The 25,303-nt window shown below is 45.9% G+C and overlaps 1 protein-coding gene across 3 annotated transcripts in view; it reads left to right on the top strand.

The window, feature by feature from the left end:
• RPAP3 (RNA polymerase II associated protein 3) overlaps positions 1 to 25,303 on the top strand; it is a 196,896-nt gene that overhangs the window by 140,887 nt on the left and 30,706 nt on the right. For all 3 annotated transcript variants that reach the window (XM_029616263.1, XM_029616264.1, XM_029616265.1), the window contains one exon: positions 10,823 to 10,933. In XM_029616263.1, coding sequence (XP_029472123.1) covers positions 10,823 to 10,933 — 111 coding nt within the window. The remainder of the gene's footprint in view (positions 1 to 10,822; positions 10,934 to 25,303) is intronic.

Raw genomic sequence — 25,303 nt, 5'->3', positions numbered from 1 at the left:
CAATACGGCCCGCGTGCAGGAGGTCGCTCCCGGACCCCCGCTGGACTTTTGGCAAGTCTTGTGGTGGTCAGGAGGCCCCCCCAAGCTGGCCAAAAGTCCCTGGGGGTCCAGCAGGGGTCCGGGAGCGATCTCCTGCACTCGTGACGTCGGGAGCCAGGAACCAAAATGGCACCGGCGCTACCTTTGCCCTGTCATATGATAAGGGCAAAGGGCCACCGGCACCATTTCTATTAACGCAGCCGTGGCCAGAGAGCGGGAGATCGCGCCGGGACCCCACCACTGGACCCCAGGTAATTTAAAACATTTTGGGGGGGTTCGGGAGGGTGGGGGATTTATTTTAAAGGGTCAGGGTGGGTTTTAGGGTTGTTTTGGTGTGCCGGTTTTCCCGCCCTCCCCCGATTTATGATTTTTTGACGATAAATCAGGGGAATTGCTATTGTATCGCGGCTCTAACGATTTTTGACGATTTAAAATATATCTGACGATTGGTTTAAATCGTCAAAAAACGATTCACATCCCTAATGCTCAGTATACCAAGTCAAATTTCTGGAAACTTTCATAGAAGTTTTCTGTGCCAGGCTCCATCTGTTGATGTCACCCATGTATGAGGACTAACATCCTGCTGTCCTTGGAGAACACGTGCTACAGTTAAGCAACTCTGCTTTCTCTTGCATATAATATTTGGATTCAAAGGGTTGTAAGTGTTTGGAAGGCAGAGGTGAGTAGGGTTAGAAGGGCAAAGCCCAGACCTGGGCTCCTGTCTGGGCAATATGCTAAGTGTTTTGGTTGAAGGAATCTTTCTACTGCATGCTATGGGTTGTGGGAGGGTTGGACAGGGGGGGGGGTTGACAACTGAAGGATGCCTTGTCTGATTTCTCTCCTAGCCCAGGGTTGGTGAGTGAGGGGTCGGTAAGGGAAGGGAGGTGTAGTTGGGAGTGTTATTTTCTGTGTGAGTTTACATGGTTAAAATGCAGACACAGTTTTTGTTTTTTGAATGGATATTTGTTTTTCTAACTTTCTTTAGTGAGTATATGATGCAGTTGCCTTGATATGTGTAGGTTATGTCTAATCTACAGGTACATTTTACTTCATTAAACATGAGGAATGACATCCCCCATAAAACTTAAGAGGATTTTTCAGTTTCTCAAACAACGTAAAGCACAAGTGACATTGTTACAAGAGACACATATCACTGATAAGGAACACGAAAAGCTCCTTAGAGAACAGGGGGGTCAGGTACATTATGCATCCTTCAATTCTAAGAGTATAGTGGTATGCATACTAAGACACAATCTTTCCCTTTGAAGGCAAGAAGGATTGTGAAAGACCCCAAGGGGAGATTTATTATTTTAGAGGGAACATTATAGGAACAGAATTTATCTATTATTATAGTATATGACCCTAACAGAGATCAGAATTATTTTTATCATCTGGTGAAACTGATCGGGACAATGTTTCGAGCCCCATTATAGCTTTGGGTGACTGAAATGTCTGCCTTGACCCTTTGATGGACAGATCCAGTTGGGTAAAGGGGGCTGGGGAATGCAATAGGGGCCTTAGTTTTTTGATACATGGGTTGGGTCTGGAGGACAACTGGGAGGACAAGATATCCTCTCAGTAAAGATTTTACTTATTTTTTCCTGTGTGTGTAACTCGTACAGCCATCTGGATTTTTTTCTTTTGTCACGAAGGTTTAGCATGTAAGGTGGTAACAGCTGATAAGATGCCCTATCACATTTCTGACCACTGTCCTGTAGGACTGTCAATGGATAATTTCCTGGTGTGTAGCCAGATGGACTCAGAACGAATGGGTATAGTATGCTCGTGCTAGCAGTTGGAGACGGATCTGACGTCAGCACGGGTATATATACCCCCACAGGAAACGTAGCAACTCAGTAATTTCCGTCTCCAAAGCAGTTTGAAGAGCCTGCACGCTCGCTGAGTGTGTTTCCAATCTACTTTCTACTTTCTTCTTACTAAATTTCTACTGCAAAATCGAGCCCCGCACTCCTGCGGTGATACCCTTGGGGTCCCTCCCCCAGTAGAGTTTCCCGGGGTGATTTCCGTGATCCCCCGGAGGTTTAAGACCTCGGTCCGAATCGCGGCAGGAACGTAGCCCCCGGGCGAGGCTCGGCCGTGGCGAGCGAGGCGCCTCGGTCCCGGCGTGGACGAGGCAGCGAGTGCATATCCTCAAACGCGGCAGTGAAGGTACTTGCCCTCTCCCCCCGCAGCCGGAGACCGCCCGGGTTCCAGCTGGGAAGCGCCGAGGATCAGGTAAGGCGTACATCTCTTACTTCTGGTCTTCGAGGAACCGAGGATTGGCGGCGTGGCCTGTAGGCGGCACGCCGTGGAGGGCGCTATTTTGTTGGCCTTGTTCAGGTATTGAGTGCCCGTGATAGGCGCCTGTCTATGACTAAGCGCATATTATATACATCATTGTGCGTATATTGCTGACCTCTTATTGCTGAGAGCATATTGAATACCATTGAGTGTGTATTGCTAACCGCTTATTGCTGAGAGCATATTGAATACCATTGAGCGTGTATTGCTAACCGCTTATTGCTGAGAGCATATTGAATACCATTGAGCGTGTTTTGCTAAACGCATATTGCTGAGCGCATATTGCATACCATTGAGCGTGTATTAATAACCGCATAGTGCTGAAAGCATATTGAATACCATTGAGCGTATATTGCTGCCGCATATTATTGTGCGCCTGTTATATTATGCGTATATTACTGCCGCATATTATTGTGCGCCTGTTATATTAAGCGTATATTGTTGCCACATATCATTAAGCGCATACTTTTCAATGGAACAGAACGCCTCAGCGTCTTCAGCGGGGGCGCCTCCTGCCTCCGGCATTAAAGCCCTCGGCCTCTGCTCCGCATGCCAGCTTAGAGCCATGCACAGTAAAGAGCCAGACTCCCTATGTGCCCAATGTGAGGAGGGCGTGGGACCCTCGGGCCAGGACCAGTCTCAGCCACGATTTCCTGACAGTTCCCCAGGGGCTACCCCGGATTTAGTGGGCAGTCTCGACCAACCTGGAATCCCGGGGGATCTCGTACCCCGGCGATTAGAGACTGCTTCCATTTCCTGGGTGGATCTCTTTAAGGGGATTCATGCTTTTGTACAGATGCAAACAGCTTCCCGTCCAGGCCCTGCTGTTTCTGCGGTTCCTGCTGTGGCTGCGGCTGCGGCGGCTGCTGCGGCTGTTGCTGCGGTTGCGGCTCCAGCGGATCCTGTTCCTGGACCCTCACGCCCTTATCGTGAGCAGGGCCTTCCGCCGCTAGACAGTCCGGATCAGTCGGACCAGGAGGTTTCACCGGACGAGTCCGAACTCCCGGAACTTCCCTCAGGGATTGAGCCATATAGAACCATGAGGCGGTTCTTCCCTAAAGAGGATCTCTCCGACCTGGTGTCTCAGTGCCTGGCGGAGTTGGATATTACAGGTCCCAGCGCTACGGTACCCTCTGCGCAGAACCCCCTGCTGGAAGGTCTTTGTCCTACAGCCCGCCATTTTCCATTTTTGCAAGCGGCACAACAATTGATAGATTTAGAATGGGCTGCACCAGCGGCCTCATTCAAAGGGGGTCGGGCCCTGATGGGCATGTACCCCCTGGTACCGGCTATCCAGGAGCTGCTGGTGTGCCCTCAGGTGGACGCCTTGATTAGCGCTGTGGTCAAGCGCACTACCATTCCAGTTGAGAGGGGGGCGGCCCTCAAGAAGCCTCATGACCGGCGACTGGACGCCATTCTGAAACAGACGTTTGAGGTGACAGCTTTATCTTTGCGGATCGCAACCTGCTGCACAGTGGTGACGCGTTTCTGTTTGTCACAGGTCCGGAACAACGCTCCAGCAGCAGACATGGAGTCAGCTCTCTTGTTCCTCATGGATGCTGTATCAGACCTAGTCCGGACAACAGCCAAGGGGATCTCATCCTCCGTAGCCGCCAGGAGGCAGCTCTGGATCCGGAAATGGTCAGCCGATGCGCCTTCAAAGACACGCCTCACCAGATTGCCCTTTAAGGGCTCTTTCCTGTTTGGCAGCGACCTTGATAAACTGGCCAGCACATGGGGCCGCCTCTCCAGTACCTCGACTGCCGGAAGATCGGTTCAGAAGGAACCAGCGTGCCTTTCCAAGGCCCTCCAGGGGTAGAAGCTCCCAGCGCTTCATTCCCTACAGGAGTTGCTACCAGGCACCTCGTCCTCAGGCCCGGAATCAGTCCTTTCGGACCAAGCAGTGCAAGAGGAGAGCAGGCCCGGGCTCAGGTCCCGGCCGCGCCTCACAATGAGAATCCGCCGATTCATCTGGGGGACGGAGCCATAGGGGGCAGGTTAACCCTCTTCTACCCCAGATGGGTCGAGATTACGTCGGACCAGTGGGTCCTCGTCATCATCCGAGAGGGGTATTATCTGGACTTCCATCACCTCCCTCCGGACAAGTTAGTGGAATTTTCATGTCCCATACACAAGAAGGCAGCATTGGAAGCTACCCTGGCGAGGCTCCTGTCCTCGAAAGCCATAATCCCAGTACCTGCATGGGAAGTGAATTCTGGACACTATTCCATTTATTTCATGGTACCCAAGAAAGGGGGGCACCTTTCGGCCCGTACTGGACCTCAAGTCAGTCAATCGATACTTAAGGGTCCCGAGGTTTTGCATGGAAACTCTGCGCTCCGTCAAGACCGCAGTACAGCCAGGAGAATTCCTCACGGCATTAGACTTGTCGGAAGCCTACCTGCATATCCCGATCCATCCGGATCAGCGCTACCTACGCTTCAAGGTTTTGGGACGCCACTTCCAATTCCGGGCTCTGCCCTTCGGGTTGGCCACGTCACCACGGACCTTCACCAAGGTGGTCGTAGTGGTAGCAGCGGCACTCAGACGGGAAGGAATTCTGGTCCATCCCTTCCTAGACGATTGGCTGATCAGGGCGAAATCACGAGAGGAGAGCCATCGGACAACCGACAGAGTGATCGCCCTTCTGGAAAGCTTGGGCTGGGTAATCAACCTCAGCAAGAGTTGCCTACAGCCTTCCCAGTCGCTGGAATACCTGGGAGTACAGTTCGACACTCAGGCAGACACAGTCAGTCTCACTACCAAGAGAAGGTTAAAACTTCAGACGCGTATCCGGTGCTTGATGGGAGCCAGTCGGCCCATAGCTTGGGATTATCTGCAGGTTCTCGGTCTCATGGCATCCACCCTGGAAGTGGTACCTTGGGCAAGGGCCCATATGAGACCTATGCAATGCTCCCTGCTCTCTCGCTGGAGCCCCCGTCTACGGAACTATTCCATGCACCTACCTCTGCCTGCCAGAGTACGGACCCAGTTACGGTGGTGGTTGCAGTCCAGCCACATGAGCAGGGGGTCGAAAATGTCCTCCCCCACGTGGTCTCTGCTCACCACAGATGCCAGCCTGAGTGGCTGGGGAGCACACTGCGAAGAACTCACCGCACAAGGGCGGTGGAACAAAGAAGAGTCAGTGTGGAACATCAACCATCTAGAGGCTCGGGCAGTCCAACTGGCATGCCTTCGATTTGCTCACAGACTGAAGAACAGAGCAGTCAGAGTGATGTCTGACAACGCCACCACAGTGGCATACATCAACTGTCAGGGCGGAACCAGAAGCCGACAAGTTTCTCTGGAGATCGCCCCACTGATGGCTTGGGCAGAGGCGAATCTTCAGGACATCTCCGCCGTCCACATTGCCGGGAAGGACAACACCACGGCAAACTTCCTCAGCAGAGAAAGCCTAAATCCCAGAGAGTGGCAGCTGTCACCCACAGCCTTCCAGATGATTGTGGATCACTGGGGGATTCCGGACATGGATTTACTGGCGGACAAGTCCAATGCTCAACTACCCAGATACTTCAGCCGCAAGCGCGATCCGTTCTCACACGGAATCGATGCCCTGGTTCAGCCATGGCCTCCAGGGACTCTGCTATATGCCTTTCCTCCGTGGCCTCTGCTGGGCGCCATCATCCACAAGATTCAGAAACACCGGGGCCTAGTTCTTCTGGTGGCACCAGACTGGCCAAGAAGACCCTGGTACGCGGACATGAGAAGACTACTGGCAGGGGAGCCCCTTCCCCTGCCTCCTCTATGGGACCTTCTACGTCAAGGTCCCATCCTCCACGAGGATCCAGCTCAATTCTTTCTTACGGTCTGGCCATTGAGAGGGCTAGACTGAAGAAAAGAGGTTACTCGGAGCCCGTGATAGATACTCCTCCGAGCTCGCAAGTTTTCCACATCCCTCACCTACGTAAGGATCTGGAGAGTATTTGAAGCATGGTGCGACACTCATGGCACCAATCCACATGCGACCACAATCCCTATTGTGTTGGATTTCCTGCAAGATGGACTTCAGAAGGGTCTCCCTCAGCTCCATCAAGGTTCAGGTGGCTGCGCTGTCTTGCTACGGTCCCAGGAGGGATGGCAAGACCATTGCCAAGCACCCAGATGTTTCTCGCTTCCTGAAAGGAGTCAAGCATATTCGTTCGCCACTGAAGTGGCCTGTGCCCTTATGGAACCTCAACCTTGTTTTGGATTTCCTCGCGGGATCCACCTTCAGACCCCTTCGGGGCCTGTCTCTCCGTTCTCTAACCTTGAAGATGGTGTTCTTGTTGGCGGTGTGCTCAGCACGCCGCATCTCAGAGCTACAAGCACTGTCCTGCCGTGATCCCTTTCTCAGAGTCACTCCTGAGGCTATCCATCTTCGTACGGTTCCCTCCTTTCTACCTAAAGTGGTTTCACAGTTTCATCTTAACCAAACCATATCCTTGCCTACCATGGCGGGTTTGAAGAAATCTGAAGAAGGGCGTTTATTACGCCATCTCGACATTGGCAGATTGCTGCCCAGATATCTGGAAGTGACACAAGAAGTACGAAAGACGGACCATCTGTTCGTCCTGCACAGCGGGAAGAAACAAGGTGAAGCGGCCTCTTGGCCCACCATAGCCCGCTGGATTAAAGAAGTTATCCGAGCAGCTTACGTAGAGGCTGGGAAGTCTCCGCCTCTACAGGTCAAGGCTCATTCTACCAGAGCACAAGCGGCATCCTGGGCAGAATCCAGGATGCTGTCGCCTGCAGAAATATGTAAAGCAGCGACATGGTCCTCCCTCCATACCTTCTCCAGGTTCTACCGTCTGGATGTCCAGGCCAGGGAGGACACAGCATTTGCGAGGGCGGTACTACATGGTCCTCAGGCAGCCTCCCGCCCAGGCTGGGAGTAAAGCTTTTGTACATCCCATTCATTCTGAGTCCATCTGGCTACCCGCCAGGAAATGTTGAGATTACTTACCTGATAATCTCCTTTTCCTTAGTGTAGACAGATGGACTCAGCATCCCGCCCAGCTGCCTGTGTACATGGGTTTCACCGATTCAAGGTAAGCCATGTCATTTGTTTACATAAGAGCGTCCCCTTTTGCCAGGTGTCGACGCCTTCCGGTTGGGAATGCTGGTGGTCTCCAGCTACTATCAATCGGTCAGGGGAATCCTGTTTCACTATTTCACTAAGCGTCAGTACACACATCCATAACAGCTTTTGCAAGGAAGATTACTGAGTTGCTACGCTTCCTGTGGGGGTATATATACCCGTGCTGACGTCAGATCCATCTCCAACTGCTAGCACGAGCATACTATACCCATTCGTTCTGAGTCCATCTGTCTACACTAAGGAAAAGGAGATTATCAGGTAAGTAATCTCAACATTCTCAATCACTATGTGCAGAGTGTACTTGGAGGCTTAATCTGTCAATTCTTGGTAGAGAGGATTTTGGACAGTTGATTCGTAAGACTATAAGATTTCTTTGAGATTCATTCCACAGAAGTTTTCTAACCCTGTGCTGAGGGAGACACTGAAATCAGTATTAAAAGGCCAAATAATTAGTTTTATTAATCGCCTGAAATGTGCTAGGCTGGATCTCTGGAAAGGATAATAAAAGACTTGGAAAGCAAATATAAATGTTACTACTCTAAACGGATATGGAAATGATTAAGAACTGTAGATAGGAATTAGAGACTTTGCAAATAGATCAGATTGAAAAATTGCTAAGGTTTTCCTGTCAGAAATAAGGTGGGCAAACTGCTAGTTTATGTGTTGAGGAAGAAACAGTGGAGCACTCTGACTACAGGGATTAGAAATAGGGTGGGGCAGGTTACCCATAATCTGTGGGATATTAATGAGGTATTCAAATATTTTTATTCAGAATTATATTCAAGGGGAGCCTCCTGTACCCAGGAGACAACAGAGACATATCTGAGTAAAGTTCATCTGCCCAAAGTTTGATGAAGCAGAATGAAAGGCTGAAGGCTCTCATATCACTTCTTGAGCTACAGAAGGTGGTACAGCAACTTTCTATTGATAAGTGTCCTAGCCCCAATTGTTTTTACTTAGACTGGTTTATAAAATATTTTCCAGACCTTGAGCCTTGGCTCCTTGAGACTTTTCAATATCTGAGAGAGCACCCCTCCCTAATAGATTAACAAAAGCCACTATAGTGCTTATTCATAAGAAAGGCAGAGACAAATTGGATCCTGGTACCGGCCTAGCTGTCGCAAATACTAATCTGAAGATTCTAACTAAAGTGTTACAGTTCAGACTAGAGAAGGTTGTAGGGCTGTTGGTCTGAGATGATTTGACAAGATAACATTAAAGGCTGCCTTTCCATGGCTGACACAAGGAGAGAGCCTTTAATATCATTTCTCTGGCAAAATGGCATAGAATTTCAATGCTTGCAATGAATGCCAGAAAGGCATTTGACAGGCTGGGGTAGCCATTTATGTTTGCAGCAATTATATTAAACCATCTTGACATAGGATTTCTGGATTGAATTGGTCAGGGTACTGACAAATTGGTCACTTTCTGATCCCTTTGAGATCTGACAGGAAAAACTAGACAGGAAATCTGACAGGAAAAACTAGACAGGAAATCTGACAGGAAAAACTAGACAGGAAATCTCCCTTTGAGATCTGACAGGAAAAACTAGACAGGAAAAACTAGACTACTTACCCCTTATCTCCATTATTGATTGATTTTGGCTATAGAAGTGTTGGCACAAGCTATTTACTCTGATGCTCAGATTACGAATGTTCCATTTAATCTTGTAGCTCATAAAATTTTGTTAAATGCAGATGATGTTTTACTATTTCTCACTAATCTGAAAAAAATCTGCTCCTAAACTCTTGGGAGTCTTAGATAAATATAATATAACAGAATATATGGTTACAAATTATCAAATGTGAGAACTGTTTGCATGGAAGGGTAAGGAGGGCTATATTCCTGCCCGCATGTCCTATTTTAAACATGCTGAAAATGGTTTCAGATACTGGGGGGGGGGGGGGGGGAGTTATGTATAAAAATTGGTCTGATTTATATGGATCTAACTAAATGATCATACTCAGTAGTATTCTAGAGGATTTGCAGAAGTGGGATGATTTACTATTGTCCTGGGTGTGAAGAAAAGGAGTCCTGAAAATGAATCTTCTACCTAGGCTAATTTACTTGTTTTTGATACCTTCTCATAACACTAAATGGGCCTATTTATAGATTTATTTGGCAGAGATGAACTCCTAGGCTGAAATTGGGTACCCTATGGAGGAAATTGGGTGGAGGAATAGCATTACTAACTTGTTAGACTATTATTGGGTTCCTAGATTGGCCCATCTGAACAGATATTATGTGCAACCTTGGCTTTCCCTGGAGACGAGTGCAGCTAAAGGAATTGATTTACCTTTGCTATTATTTCTACCCTCTTCTGATACACAAGCACAAAGGGTGTTTTGGTCCTGCCCCATCATTGCATAGTGTTAAAATTTGGTGAGTGTTAGGCAAGCACTTAGGTATCTCTGAGGAGCCAATCTCGCCATTTACGCTGTTGAAAGAGAATCCTAATATAATAATTGTAACTTTTCACCAGGAAATATGGGAGTGATGGGATGTTGGGCTTTGGTTCCTGGGTCAGATGCAGGATAAGGGCTGGATTCCTTTTGAAACACTGCAATGGGAGTTTGGCCTTTGTGAAGGGTCTCGTGAAATTTAGTACAAGATTCATATTAAACTCGCTAGGTCTAAAGAGGTATCAAGGAGTCAGAGAAAGTTATCTTGTGAGGAGTAGGTGCTGCTTTTGGCAGAGGAAGGGTACAAAAACATTTCCCCTTTGTACTGGGCTATTACACAGATGCTAGAGCATTTTATAGCTCCTGAACGGTTCCATCTATTACCCTCAAAGGAAGCTACTCCATGTTTTATTACCAAGGTAAGTTTATGAAAACAGCAAGGGAGCTAACTAGAAAGAAATCAGAGAAAGGATCTTATCCCTGCTGACCTTTTCTGTAAAGAAACATTAGCATAAATAGGAGACAGGAGCCAGGGATGCTGTGAAGAAACTGCTTGCGGCCCTTTATTGGGTGGTATCACAGCTATTATGAAGTATTGAAACATATGGATGGGATTCAGGGTGCATGGAGGTCTAGAGGGTAGTGTAATCTGTGGCCCCTTACAGCAAACTGGCTCTTTAATACTTTATAAAGAGAGAAAAGTGGGAAATAATGAGGGGAAAAATTCCTGATGACTGCAAAATGTCGACCATAATGCCTCGGTTTCAGATCCACCTATAGTAAATGGCAACGAGACTGACTGGGGCAAATTCTTAGCAGACTGGAAACTCATGGGAAGAGGAAGGTGAGCCAAGTGAAAAAGTCATAAATCTGATTGATTTTTGTATTTCTTGTAAGTATAATTTGTGTTTTTCTAGTCAGGGCATATTTGTTTTTTAACTGCTGTTAAATTCTGTGGTCAACTGTTTTCCTCTTTGTTAAGGAATTAACTGAGAAGGAGCTGTGGACTAATCAAGGATTTCTTGAACCACCTACAGAAGAAAAACAAATCTTGGTGATGCCCATTGATAAACCCCCACATCTTAGATCAACTGTAAGTACCTGTTTTCTAGCATATTTACCATTTATGATACTCTCATGTTTTCTGTATTGTCTGCTATTACCGCAAATATTTTTGTGATTTGAATTAGAGATATGGAAGTCATTAATCAAAAGGTTTTTCAGCAGTCGTTTCCCTCCACTCTGGCCAAAAGATGTGCAATGCTGGGACTTCCTCCCTTCCTGGCCATCTTTCGATGTTACACAAAAAGCTTTTGCTCCAGTCCCCCTCCTAATTCTGCCCCCCACCTCCCAGAGATTTAAAAAAAGGACTATGGCTCCAAGCCCAAACCCACCCAGCACCCTCCAAAACCTCCAAGCCAGGAGGCAATAGAGTCTCACTAAGCTCCTGGCATGCAGCATTGCTTTTCTGGCAGCAGTGTCATCCTGTTGACTTCCAGTGTTTCTCTGACAGCAGCACTGTACATTGGGAGCATGGTAAGACTCTACTGCCTGCCACCTCATATTGGAATCTTGGTAAGACTCTACCGCTTCCCAGTGTGCATTGGGAGCTTCGTAAGACTCTACTGCCTCCCAGTGCATATTGTGAGCTTGTTAAGCCTGTACCCCCTTCCAGTGCACATTGGGAGTGTGGTAAATATCTACCATCTCCTAGCGCACATTGGGAGCATGGTGAGACTCTCCCACCTCCCAGTTTGGGCGTGGGCTTTTGATGATTCGAGTGGAGAGGCAGGAAGGGACCAGAACCACAGTCCTTTTTTTAAATATCTGGTGTGGGGCATAGGAGCAGAAGCTTCTAGTGTAACATCAGAGGAGTAGACAGGGAGGAGAGGATCCTGGCACTGCACACTTTCTTATATCCTGGGGGCTATCATACCCTTGTGTTAACTATATGATGCGCAACAGTGCTACCCATATTCCATTATACAGGTAACTTTAGCTGAGAGATTTTTAGCAGATGCAGGCTTCAATTTGGTCTGCACCTCAGCCAGAGGAGGTGGCTTCAGTAATAGTGGCCAGACGGGAGTTATGGCTGAGAAATTGGTCGACCGAGGCGACCTCCATGGCTAATCTTACAAAGTTGCCCTTTAAAACCTCGCTCTTCTTTGGGAGCAACTTGGAGAAAATGGCCAGTAAGTGAGGCGAATCCCTGGTTCCTCTGTTGCCGGAGGATAAGAAGCAGTTGCTGCATCCTTTTGGCAGGAGGGGTTATACCAGGGGTTCCAAGCGTTTTCACCCCTACAAAGGAGAAACCTTTCAGAGGACTCGATCTTTCGGTAGGTCTCAGTCCTTTTTGTCCCAAACAGCCCAGGTGGGGCACAGGCTTGGGTAGTGGAACCTCCTGAGCCTCCCAATGAAGGTTTGCCGACCCACCCCCGGGAACAGGAGATAGGGGAGTGCACCTCTCTTTTATCAGAGGTGGGTCAAAATCACATCAGATCAGTTGGTCCTAGAGGTGATACAAGAGGGATATGCGCTAGAGTTCTGCAGTGTTCCTCGGGATGTGTTCATTGTGTGTTTCTGCCACTCCCCGCAGAAGAACTGGAGTGTAGATTGTCAAGGCTTCTCAGTCTGAGGGCTGTGGTCCCAGGACCATGTCTCAAGAAAATATGGGTCAATATTCCATTTATTTCATTGTGCCCAAGGAAGAGGGCTCCTTTCATCCCATCCTGGATCTCAAAAGGGTCAACCGTCATATGACCCATTTTCACTTGAAAACATTGCGCTCGATGATAATGGCAGTGCAGTCGGGAGAATTTCTGACCTTCCTCCCAATTGGAGCACCAACGTTTTCTGCGTTTTGTGGTGTTGGGATGCCATTATCAGTTTCGTGAGCTGCCTTTTATTTTGATCACTGTTCTCAGAACATTTTCCAAGGTTATGCTGGTGGTGACGGCAGAGTTGAAAAAGGATGAGATCCTGGTACACCTGTATTTGGACGACTGGCTGATTCGGGCTAAGTCTGTGGAAGAGAGCTGCCTAGTGATCACAAGGTGATCTCCCTGTTGTGGGAGCTTGGTTGGGTGGTGAACCTAGCCAAGAGCAGTCTTCAGCCATCTCAGTCATTGGAATATCTGGGTGTTCGGTTCGACATAAAGCAGGGCAGGGTTTTCCTGCCGGAAGCTCGTATTCAGAAGTTGATGGTACAGGTGCATCTCTTCATGAACACTCTATGTCCGACGGTGTGGTCCTATCTGCATGTACTCTGTTTGATGGCGGCAGCCCTGGAAGTGGTGCCATGAGTAAGAGCGCATATGTGTCCTCTTCAGCACCCCCTGCTGTCTCGTTGGAGCCCGCAGTCTCAGGACTATTCAGTTCGGCTCCACTTGCCAATGAAAATCTGCTCTGACCTCCAGCAGTTCTGGCAAATGGATCAACTAAGAAAGGGAGTTTCCCTGACATTTCCGGACTGGTCGGTATTCACGATGGATGCAAGCCTCCAGCATTGGGGAGCTCACTGTAAGGAACTAACAGGGCAAGGGCACTGCAATACGGAAGAGTTTCTCTGGATCATTAATCACCTGGAAGCATGGACGGTCCGGTTAGCATGCTTGCAGTTTAGTGTCAGATAATACATCAACAGTGGCATACATCAGTCAGCAAGTGTCGCGGGAGATAGAACAACTTATGGAATGGGCAGAAGTTCATATTCAGGAGATCTCTGCCTCGCACATTACAGGAAAAGATAATGTGAGAGCAGACTTTCTCAGCAGGGAGATTCCTGACCCAGGAGAATGGGTAATGTCGAACTGATAGTGGATCGCTGGAACCTTCCATTTCTGGACCTGCTGGCAACTTCTCGCAATGTGCAGGTTCCTCGATTCTTCAGTTGCAGGAGAGATCCAAAATCCTTGGGTTTCAATGCTGTCGTGCAGGACTGGCCACAGGACTAGTCGCTGGATGGCTTTCCCCCGTGGCCCACGTTGGACAGAATAGTTTGGAGGGTTGAGGGTCACAGAGGTATGTTGCTTTTGGTGGTACCGGATTGGCCCAGGAGACCATGGTATGCAGATCTGCGAAGGCTCCTGGTAGAATCCCCCCTCTGGTTTCCAGCAAACAGGAATCTGTTGCTGCAGTGACCTGTTCTTCACAAAGATCCAACTCAGGTTTGTCTTATACTATGGCCTGTGAAAGGGCTCGCTTGATGAAGTGTGGATATTCTACTGTAGTGATTGTCACCTTGCTACGAGCACGTAAATTCTCCACTTCCTTGGCCTATAGTGAGTGTTTGAGGCTTGATGTGAGGATCGAGGAGTGTTTCCTCATTCACAGGCCGATACAGTAAGGACGCGGTAGAAAGAGTGCGGTAGTGCCGGGCGCACCCTCGTTTGCTGCGCGCACAGTTCGGATCACATACCGCTCGATACAGTATTTAAATGGCATGCAAATGCAAGCCGCGTCCAAGAAGCGTCCATGAAGTGCAATCCATTTTACTGTATAGAGCGCTAAACAGCGCCTATACAGTATCCTGGGTGCGCTGGTACCTGTCATTTCAAATGACATTTGAAATGACAGGTACCAGGAAGTGGATGGTTCTCCTACGCTCAGGCATCGGGGATTGCCAGTCCTCTCTCCCCCCCCCCTGAAGCAAGGCGCAGGGCGAAAATCGACTCGACATGTTATTAAGAAAATAGAAATTGTAACTAAAGTAAACTTACTGCATGCTTCCAGCAGCCCCAGTCCTCTCTCCCCTCCTCCCGAGGCGCCCACTGCGGCTCCCGGGGGCAACCGGCGGAGGAAGCGGCTTCCAGCAGACCCGCCAGCGAAGGTGTATGAACGCACGTCCAATTTGGGCGCTCAAGGCACCTTCGCTGGCTTGAGCGCCCAAATGGGACGTACAGGCGGTGTGAGCTCATCATGCCAAAAGAATTGCACCAGCAGGCAACTGGAAGATTGCCAGAGCGGCGGAGCCAGGGCCAGGGGGGGTGTGCGCAGGAGGCGGCAGCTCCCCTACCTTTCCTGCATGCGGGGCAGCTCCAGCTCGCCTGCCTCCCTCCCTTCCACCGCTCACTGCCTCTCCAGCGCCATCTTGCAGCTTGTGACGTCACCCCTGACCCTTGAGCGCCCAAACGCCGGCGAAGGTGCATGAACGCACATCCAATTTGGGCGCTCAAGCAGCGAAGGCGCATGAGCGCACACCGTGACCTGAGCGCCTGGATGGACCTCCGAGGTCACGGCGTTCGCTCATGCGCCTTCGCTGCTTAAGCGCCCAAATTGGACGTGCGTTCATGCACCTTTGACGGTCCTTCAAGCCTTAATCTTCTCAGGATTGGATTACTGTAACTCTCTCTTTCTAGGTTTATAAGATTCTAATTTGCATTCACTTCAATTAATTCAGAACTCAGCTGCACATATATTGACAGGTACATCCATTCGAAACTGTATATCACCGGTACTTCAATCTCTATACTGGTTGCCTATCAGATCAAGAATACACTATAAAATTCTAACTATCAGGTCGATACTCTAAGGCCGCGGTAGAAAGAGTGCGGCAGTGCCGGGCGCACCCTCGTTCCCCGCACGCACAGTTCTCTTCACATACCACTCGATACTCTATGTAAATTACTTGCAAATGCAAGCCGCGTCTGCGAAGCATTAGGCGAAGGTTAGGCCCGTGCAACCCATTTTACTGTATAGGCGCTTAATACAGCGCCTATACAGTATCCTGGGTGCGCTGGTACCTGTCATTTCAAATGACATTTGAAATGACAGGCACCAGGAAGTGGATGTTTCCCCCCCTCCCGAAGCAGGGTGAAAATTAAAACATGCCGTGACGTCACGCCTTGAGCGCCGAAATCGCACGGGCGTACACAGGCGTGCATTCATTCACTGCCGGCGGGGGCTGCCGGAGGCCGCTTTCGCCGCCAGCTCCCTCTGCCTGGATGAATGCATACCCGCCGGTTCCCGCCACCGCCTGGATCAAACGCGCGCCCACCCGCCCGCCGGCTCCCGCCGCCGCCTGGATCAAACGCGCGCCCACCTGCCCGCTCCCGCCGCCGCCTGGATCAAACGCGCGCCCACCCGCCAGCTCCCGCCGCCGCCTGGATCAAACACCTGGATGAACGAGCGCCCACCCACCCGCCGGCTCCCGCCGCCGCCTCGATGACCGCACGCCCGCCCGTGTGGAGATGGGGGATTCGGAAAGTGACAAGGTATTTTTATATATAATATATATATATATATATATATATATATATATATATAATGTAACAACTTTACGCTGCAAATGTTAGTATATATGGAGGTCGTCCATGGTGCAGTCCGGTACGTAGCTGTTCGAACACCACACTAACGCCAGGTAGAGGGTAGGCGGTAAACTAACAGGTTAAGGACGCGGCAAAATAGCGGGTTACAAAGGAGATAATCGGAGCGCGCGTCACAGTATCGGAGGGGAATAGCTAATTCGTTCATTTACATATCATATACATGCTGCGTGCGGAAAAGGTTACGGGTCGGTTTCAAGAAGCGCTAAGGACGTGTGAAACTGGAGACTGTATCGCAGGATCGCCTTACGCGTCCCAATTGTGCGCCCACAGCGAGTTAATCTCCAACCGCACCTTACAGTATCGAGCTGTATGATTCATGCGTTAATACATAATCCTTCCACTACTTGGCTATGTTCTACCCTTCGCATCTATCAACCTGTTAGGCATCTAAGGTCACAATCAAGAAATCTACTGGAAATCCCCTCAACAAAATCAGTTAGACTACATTATACGAGGGTAAGTCAGTAAGTAAGTCACAAATCTCTCTACTAAGGTAATAAAAAATATATCTGTAATGTTGTCATATTCCATAGATGGCAGCACCTTAGAAGTGCTTATGTACATAAATAGTTATTTAAACTGTGCATGTGCAGGGGCTGTGTACACAAGGAAAATGGCTTCCGTGTTGACAGATTGTATGGTCGAAGAACAACGTGCTGTTGTCTGATTTTTATGGGCTAAGGGCTTAGTGGCAAAAGACATTCATAAAGAAATGTATCCAGTATATGGAGAGAAATGTCTCTTGCGTAAAGCAATTTATAACTGGACCGATAAATTTGCAGAAGGACGTGCCAACGTGAACGACGAAACCAGACCTGGTCGACCTGTAGAGATTGCGACAGAGGCAACTATGAAGCAGGTTGAAGAGATGGTTCGCACTAACCGGAGGGTAACAATTGACGAAGTTGCCAAAAAAATTGGGTGTTCTCACGGATTAGCATATTCCTTAGTACACGATGCATTGAACTTTCGCAAAGTCTGTGCAAGATGGGTTCCCAAACAGCTGACCGAAGACAATAAGAACAACTGGATGGGTGTCTGTTTGGAAAATCTCTGCCGTTTTGCAAATGAAGGTGAATCAATGATGGCACGTATTGTTACTGGTGACGAGTCATGGGTGCACCACTATCAACCAGAAATGAAAAGTGATTCCATGCAGTGGAAGCATCCACTATCACAGACACCGAGAAAGTTCAAGCTTGTGCCTTCTGCAGGAAAGGTGATGTTTACTGTGTTTTGGGACCGAGATGGGATACTCTTAACCAGTTTTCAGAAGCGTGGTGAATCTGTTAATTCGGCTTCCTACTGTGCTACTCTATTAAAGCTTAAAGGAGCTATTCATAGAAAACGCCCAGATCTGGAAAAAAGAGGAGTGCTGATTTTTCACGATAATGCCAGACCACACACTTAGAATGAGACTCGTCAGACAATTGCGAACCTGCACTGGGAAGTTCTTGAACATCCACCATACAGTCCGGATTTGGCACCCAGCAATTTTCACTTGTTTGGCAAACTGAAAAGCCATCTCTGTGGTAAACATTTCACCAGCGATCAAGAGGTGAAGCGCTGGTTACGATGCCAGCCTAAAGACTTTTACGCAGAAGGTTTTGACGGACTTTTCAAACGCTGGGACAAATGTATAAATGTTCGTGGCAATTACGTTGAAAAGTAGTTGGTTTTTCCAGAAAAACTGTTTGTGACTATATTCTGTAAATTTCACAGTAAATAATTCATCTTTTGCATTTAAATAAATTTCATGAATATTAATCCCATGTATGTTTGTGACTTACTTAACTGACTTACCCTCGTACAAAAAAGCGCGCTTTTTCAGTGGCAGGCCCACTCCTCTGGAACTCTATACCTGACACACTTCACCAAATTTCTAATAGAAAGCAATTCAAAAAAGAACTTAAAACATATCTTTTTCAGCTAGCCTATAATATTTCAGAAACTTGACAAACATTACATCAATCACAGTAGGTTTTCTGGAAGTCATTTGTAGCTCTATAAGACACGCTCTCCTTTTCTTGTTATGTAAGATGTAATATTTTGCTTGTATTTATTTTGATTTATATTAATGAAATTTTTATATTTTATTCTTTTATTCTTTATTTATTTTTATTGATTTCATATTTATGTTTACACTTGTAAACCGTTTTGACCAAGTAATTGTAAGGGTGGTATATAAACACTTTTAAATAAATAAATAAAGGGATCTCTTAAGGCAGTGATGGGATTTATAAAGCTAAATTAGTTGGATGGATGGGCCATTGTTATGATAGGCAGCTCCACGCCATTCATCAAAGCTATACAGTCTTTTCTGCAGTCTTGTTTCTATATTTTTGTTGTCCTGTCTTGGCCCTTCCACAATGAACACCGAACAGCAATATTTATTAAGCAATTTTGTTTTTTCTTCATCAGCCTCTACATATTCTTCCCCTTCATTTCACAATGCCACTTTTGCCCTGTTTCACTGTATTTGCTGTTTTTTCTTCCATTTGAATTTTTTTGTATTCCTGACTACTTTACCATCTTCTCTTAGCTTTTCCAGATATTATATTCCTCTTCCCGTGATCTCTTGTAGTATATGAACCCAAACCTTTTCTCCCTTACCTGGTTGGACACAGGAGACAGCAGGCAGGAGGCCAATGACTGGAGAAAAGAGACCAGACCATTGAGTGTTGAGATACTACAGCACTCTTAGCTGCATAAGGGAGGACTGAATACTCAGGATAAGAGTATATGGCAGCAGCTCGGCACAGGGACTCTTTAGCACAGTAGGCAACCTTCCATCTCACCAGCACAGGGACACTTCAGATAGGACAGGCCAAGCTACTTGCTGGTTTTCAAGGCAGCCACTTTTCTTCAAGGCCACTGATTAGGCCTTCAGGTGCCTTTTCACCCTTGAGGCCTTTTACTTGGGTGAGCGGTGCAGGTCTCATTGGCTATGGTCCCTGGCCCATCTTGACAGCCATAGACTGCATCTCTGTGTTGTCGGTGTCTAGACTTGGGGATGTCTGCTGGAGTGATTGGCTGGCACAATACTCCTCAGCTGACTGTGAGAAGTCTTGGGGTTCCACTGTAGGGGTGGTAGAACCATCTGGCTGCTCCTGTATTTCCATGTCCAAGCACCTGAGATTGCTCTCCTCGATGAATTTGTCCAGGCTTAAGGAGGTGTCCAGCAGTAGGGTTTCCCCTATCTTTGTCCTTTTCCTCCTGTGTCATCTTCCGAAGTCTGTAATGTTTCTCCCCCATCGGGTCTCTGTCTCTTCCACATCTCGGTTTTCCTTCTCCTCAGTGTCCTTTGGTTGTTAAACCTGCTCCTGCTGGGTGCTCGGACCTGGGGCCTGAGTAGAACTTATGAAAAATAATAAAAGGACATATGTGTTTAGCTATGAATCAGCTGCTACTCCTTAGTTGTCAGGACGAAGGGGCATGATGCTTCTTCTCCTGTATCCTTTGCATATCTCCTGCTTGCCAACTTTGATTTCAGCCAGGTCTTTAAGTCTCTGAACCCATAGGGCACCTGGTCACTGGTCCTCCTGATGCCACTGTCTCTGAGGATCGCATCTGCAATCTTCTTCCAAATTACTTCCTTTGCCACCTTTGATGTCTTGACTGTCTGGCTCCCGAGCAACATGGAGTAATTGGTGAGGATATCCTGAATAAGTAGGTGGTTATCCTCAGAGCTGAACTTCTGGGCTAAAAGATACTACCTCCTCTTTTCCTTGGCTGACTGATGGTTGGGTTGTCACTTCCAGAGGGTCGGTGTCACTCTCTCCCTCACTCTTGCTCAAACCTAGTTCCTGGCCTTCCTTCCTTCTGCTCCCCCACCTACTCCTGCTCTGGCCGCTACATCACCCTCTCTCTTCTCTCTCTGAGTCTAACCTGCCTTGCTTCTCTCTCTGAATTTTCTTTTCTGCACCTCCTCTCTCCCATCCTCCCTGTCTCTACACCTCCAGCTCAAATCTTTTCCACCACTCCCCTCTACCACTCCTGCCACCCTCCTCCTCCTCCCTCTGCCACTCCCAGCATCTCTTCTTTCCTCCCTACTAGCACTTGCCCCATGCACATGTCTATCACACCCACACCCACTCATTTAACACTCAATCGTCACACTTCTCACACACACACACTCCTTTCTTCCACTCTCTAAACACAAAATGACAGACAAGAGAAACAAAACACAAACTCACACTTCTTTCACTCACAGGAAAAGACAAAGGGGAAGGTAAACAATGAGCAAACAAGAAAATGACAAAGTCTTAGCACACAGGTAATTGAAATTCCTAATTTTCCAAATGCCTAACTCCACAGCCTTACCAAATTTCTCAAAGGAGTAGCTGCAGGAAGCTGCCTTATAGAAACAAAAAAAAATAATGCGCAAGACGATAAAATAACGCGAGAAGCACTAAAATAACATGCAAAGCAATAAAATAATGCAAGAAGTGATAATTTATTGCATGAAATGCTATTTGGGAAATTAGCCTAAACACACCTACTTTTTTAGATTTGTGCAATTGTTACTTCCATAATGTATGATATTTCTTAATTTTTAGCGCAGCTAAGTAAATCTGTCTCCCCCCCCCCCCCCCCCCCCCCCCCCCAAGGTTTTTAAATTGATAACTAGATGACTTATGTTAATTTGTGTTTTTTAGTTAGTTGGTGTCTTTTAAAATCTAACAGGTGAATTTTCAAAGGAGTTACACATGTAACTTACTATTGTAGCAAATTTTCAAAAGCCTTTTACCTGCATTAAGTGCACTTAACGTGAGTAAAACCTATTGACAATTCAGTAGCATATATTGTAGGAATTTTCAAAAGCCTACTTATATGGGTAAAGTGCATTTACACGTGTAAAGCTCAGTTTTAAGCATATAAATGCTTATGAAGATCAGGCCCTATCGTTTTAACATTGATTACTTGGTGATTTATGTTAGTGTGTGATTGACCAGCAACAAGATTAAAATTAGTTCATCATTAAACAAACCATAAACTAAATATAATCATATCTGAGGTCTCTATAACCAGCATAAAAGTTGTATCTACTGTTAGGTGAATTACTCCGAGAAAGTCGTCAGGGAGTAGAGCCTATACAGTCTGATTATTTTTAGATGTGTTATTGCCAAATATCTAAGTTTTCAAGGCCATTGGCAAATTTTTTGGTAATTGCTAGGCTAGAAATCCTGATTATCTCCCACTATTGGCCCCCTTTAGGCCAAAAGTAATTTGTTTGAAATGAGTCCTCATTGAATAAAACCTGTTTAGTGGCAGAGGAGGTTGCATGTTCAGCAGGATATAGGGCAGAAGGAGAGAATACAGTAGAAGAATCAGATGACAAATACAATGTAGAGATGACAGTTGGGAGAAGAGGGAAAAAAAAAGATATCAATGGGGAAGGAATATACAAAGGATTGGGCAAAAGACCCATAGGAATATTTGTGCATCTTTTAGCATACTTAGGATTTTATGTGTGTTTTATCCAGATACAAATATTTGCCTTAAGCAAAACTTGTACTGTTTCAGAATCACACGTTCTAAATTATTCTGAATAATTTATTTTTTAAGTTATTTAGCATAGCATAGAGGTCAGAGCAGGGTCATTTGGTCCATCCAATCTAACCATTTGTTCTTGCTTTCTATGTTGCTACTTGATCTGTGGTTTTCTCCCTCCGTTACCCTTCTGCTAAGGTACCTTTGTGTCTGTTCCATGCATGCTTGAAGTCTGTCATTGTTTAGGCTCCTACCACCTCCACTGAAAGTTTGTTCCAAGTGTCCACTATTCTTACAGTAATAAAAAAAAAAAAATTCCTTTGTTTCTTATGAGCCTCCCATCCTTTAATTTTATATGATGAACCTTTGTCTTTGAGCTTCTTGTTCTATTGAAAATGCTACTTTCTGGTACCAGAAGTAAGCCACTGTCTGGTAGATATTTGAAATCTTGTATAGGATCTCTCTTTTCCTCCTTTCTTCTGGAGCAACATCTGGAGCTCCTTCGTTCTCCCTATGTGTGGTGTAATAATGCTGGCCATGCAACATTTTACTGGTCCTTCTTTCAGATGCCTCCACCTTATTGATGTCTTTTGTAGATGTGGCCTCAAGAACTGTACACAGTACTCAAAGTGAGGTCTCACCAGAGATTTATACAAAGATAATATTTCTTTTTTATCTTCTTACTAGTGAGGTTTGCCTAGTGTCTGAGGTCTGCCTAGTGTAAAAGTCATTTGTTAGACTGCGTTATTTTCTGTTTATTTATTTATACGCATGTGATAGGAGCAGCTGTGCGACAACAAATATGTAAAGATTGACAGCTGAATTGAAAAGTGATACAAAAATTCTAACTTTTTCAGCCTTTCAAAGGGAGTGAAATTAAGGAATACTGGAGCTGTTGTAAAAGGAATACATTTTTCCTCCTTATCATCTGATTAGTAATAAGCATCACTAATGTAGTAGACATTTTACTTATTCCTAAAATATGTTTATTGTGCTAAATAGATACTGGGATAAATTTTGTATGGGACTGGCATACTGTTTTAAGATATCTATCTTGTTCTTCAAATGCCACGTCAACCTTTTTCTGTTATCAATGATGCATGAACCTCAAGCCTCTTTGAATCCTCTGCTCAGTAAAAATAGTGCAATGTGAATTACATTATTTCTCTCATGTCCAGCTGGTGTCCACTGTCCTAGAACTTCAAACATTTATTCAGTATTTTGGTATCAAATGGTAATTTTATGGTCCATAATTGTGTTTATTTTTGAAGAGGCAGAATGAACTTTAAAGCTGTTATCTAGAAATGAGAATCAGCAAATAAGTTGTAAGTGATGCCTTTTTATTGAATTAATTTAATACATTTATGACCAATTTTCAAGGTTTATACATTGATGTTGTAATCCAACCTGCAATTTACTTTTATAGCCACATCCTGTCCCAGTTACAGTGGCAGAGGGACTGTGAGGGCCACAATCCAGTTGGGTTTTCAGGACTTTGAGAATGAAATATTCATGAGGTATATTTGCATACAATAGAGGTAATATATACAAACAGATCTCATGCTTACTCATTGATTTAAGGGGTCAGGAAGATTTTGAATTGAACCCACAATAGCAGGGAACCAAGAGTTACTGCAAAGAGGCACTGTGCACACTGTTTAGTGTTTCCCAGAAGCTTACAGTTAGTTGAGGTACTTAAAGTAAAGTGAAAAAAATAGTTTATTTACAGTCAGCATTCCTATTAGTGCTGAACAAGTATATTCTTCTCTCTCCCTCCTTGTTCTTCTATATTACAGGTAGAGACCTCTCGATGGGTTTAGTTAAAGTTTTGGGTTGCAGGTCTCAGGTCACAGGGGATATTCTTTTATTTAGGACAGGAAAAATTCCACTGGTGTTTGAATCATGTAGGTAAGTCCAGCAATAAGCTACTGTCTGGCCACCATACAAATGTAGTAAATGATGGATAAAAGTCAGTTGGTCCATCCAGTCTGGATTCCTCTGCTCTGGTTCTCTACCACTTTGGATAGATGAGCACATAAATTTCCATGCCTAAAACCACAGCTCTCCTCCCACCCCAACGCGCAGTCTTTCACTTATTTCTCTGCCTCTGCCCTACATCATTTGTCACCAGCATGTCCAGATTTTGTGATAGTGGTAGCCTCCACTAGTATGCTGTTGTCATCTTCTTTGATTCTTACAAAGTCAATACTTAATCCAACACCCATGCTCTCTTCCATGTCTTACCACCAGGTTCTGTAACGATGCACATTCCCATCAACATTTGAGAGGCAGTTGTGCAAAATCATTTGGCCTCCCCTTGCTCATTAATTTTTAGTTTAGCCATGGTTGCTCCATGCAAGTTACTTCTTGGAATCCTAATGCCATAACACTGCTGTTAGGGTTGTAACTTTGTATGATACATGTACACCTCCGCATATTGTTCCTTCCTCCCACTCCTCCTTTGGCCCTCTAAAATTTCATATAATGGAGCAAACACTCAAGCCTCCTCCTTCATTTCTTCTACCTGTTTACCACCACGTACGCATACACACACACACCTGCTTCTTACCACTGTACTGTTTCACAGTTTTGGTTGCTATTACCTTTGCCAGTAATCTATTCCAGCATTCCACCATACTGATGGCAAATAATATTTTTCATGTTTCCTTTATACCTTTCTCCTCTTGTACTTGAAATATCCTTTTTCTATGGAAATTTTCACCTTCCTCCACTTCTGCATACATCTTTTTACTGATTTTACACATATCTGCACTGCTCACAATGAATATCAATGAACCTTTATGAATTATAATTAGAGTACCTGTCTAATTTGAATCGAGCACCATTTGCAGTGAAATTTTTAACACAGTTTTCCCTGTCTATAACACCTTCCCCTCTTCCTTTTATTTCCTTCACATTTATAAAGGGTATAGATTCTGGAAACAATTTCAATACATTTCTCTTTCTCTGAGGAAGAGATGACAACTTCACATTTAGTTGTTTACTGTGTATTCTGCAGTCTTATTTGTAACTCCTTGAGGTGGGTTCAGAAAATATTCCTTCATTCTTATACATAGTCTGTATATAACACTTCCAGATTCAGAGAAATACTGCGCAGGTATGAGAAGTGTTTTCTTTTGCTGACTGTATCTCCGTTATCATAATGTGATGGATCTGTTTTCTCCATACTGTACAAGTCTGTCCTTCCTCTTCCAAATAGTAAATCATAATACATTTCCTTGTAACTTTTAAACATTTTTAACAAACTATTGAATTTACTGGTCTGGTATACATTGCCTACTGAAACCAAAGGTTTAAACTGACATTTTGTCATTTTGCTAATCTTCATAACTATTTTCCAAATACTAGAGATTTTAATGCATTATCATAAATAGTGGGGATAAATGCCCTCTTATGTAGTACATTTAAGACATACCTTTGTAAGGATTCATTGTTGAATTGTCCTCCAGCCTGGAGGTGACGCTGCGAGCTGCTTGAACTATCTATCCAGTCCTCCCAGATCTGTGCCCCTCGCATTCCCCTGTAGTCATCTTCTTTCCTGTATAGACTTGTATTAATAATGAGGCAGCCTCATCAGTCAGTTGGCGGAGCTTGGACCTACTTTCTGGTCTTCCGACTCTGGC

Source organism: Rhinatrema bivittatum, chromosome 9 (assembly GCF_901001135.1).
Source record: "Rhinatrema bivittatum chromosome 9, aRhiBiv1.1, whole genome shotgun sequence".
Lineage (NCBI taxonomy): Eukaryota > Metazoa > Chordata > Amphibia > Gymnophiona > Rhinatrematidae > Rhinatrema > Rhinatrema bivittatum.
The sequence above is the reverse complement of the archived record's forward strand: the minus strand, read 5'-3'. Positions and strand labels throughout refer to the sequence as shown.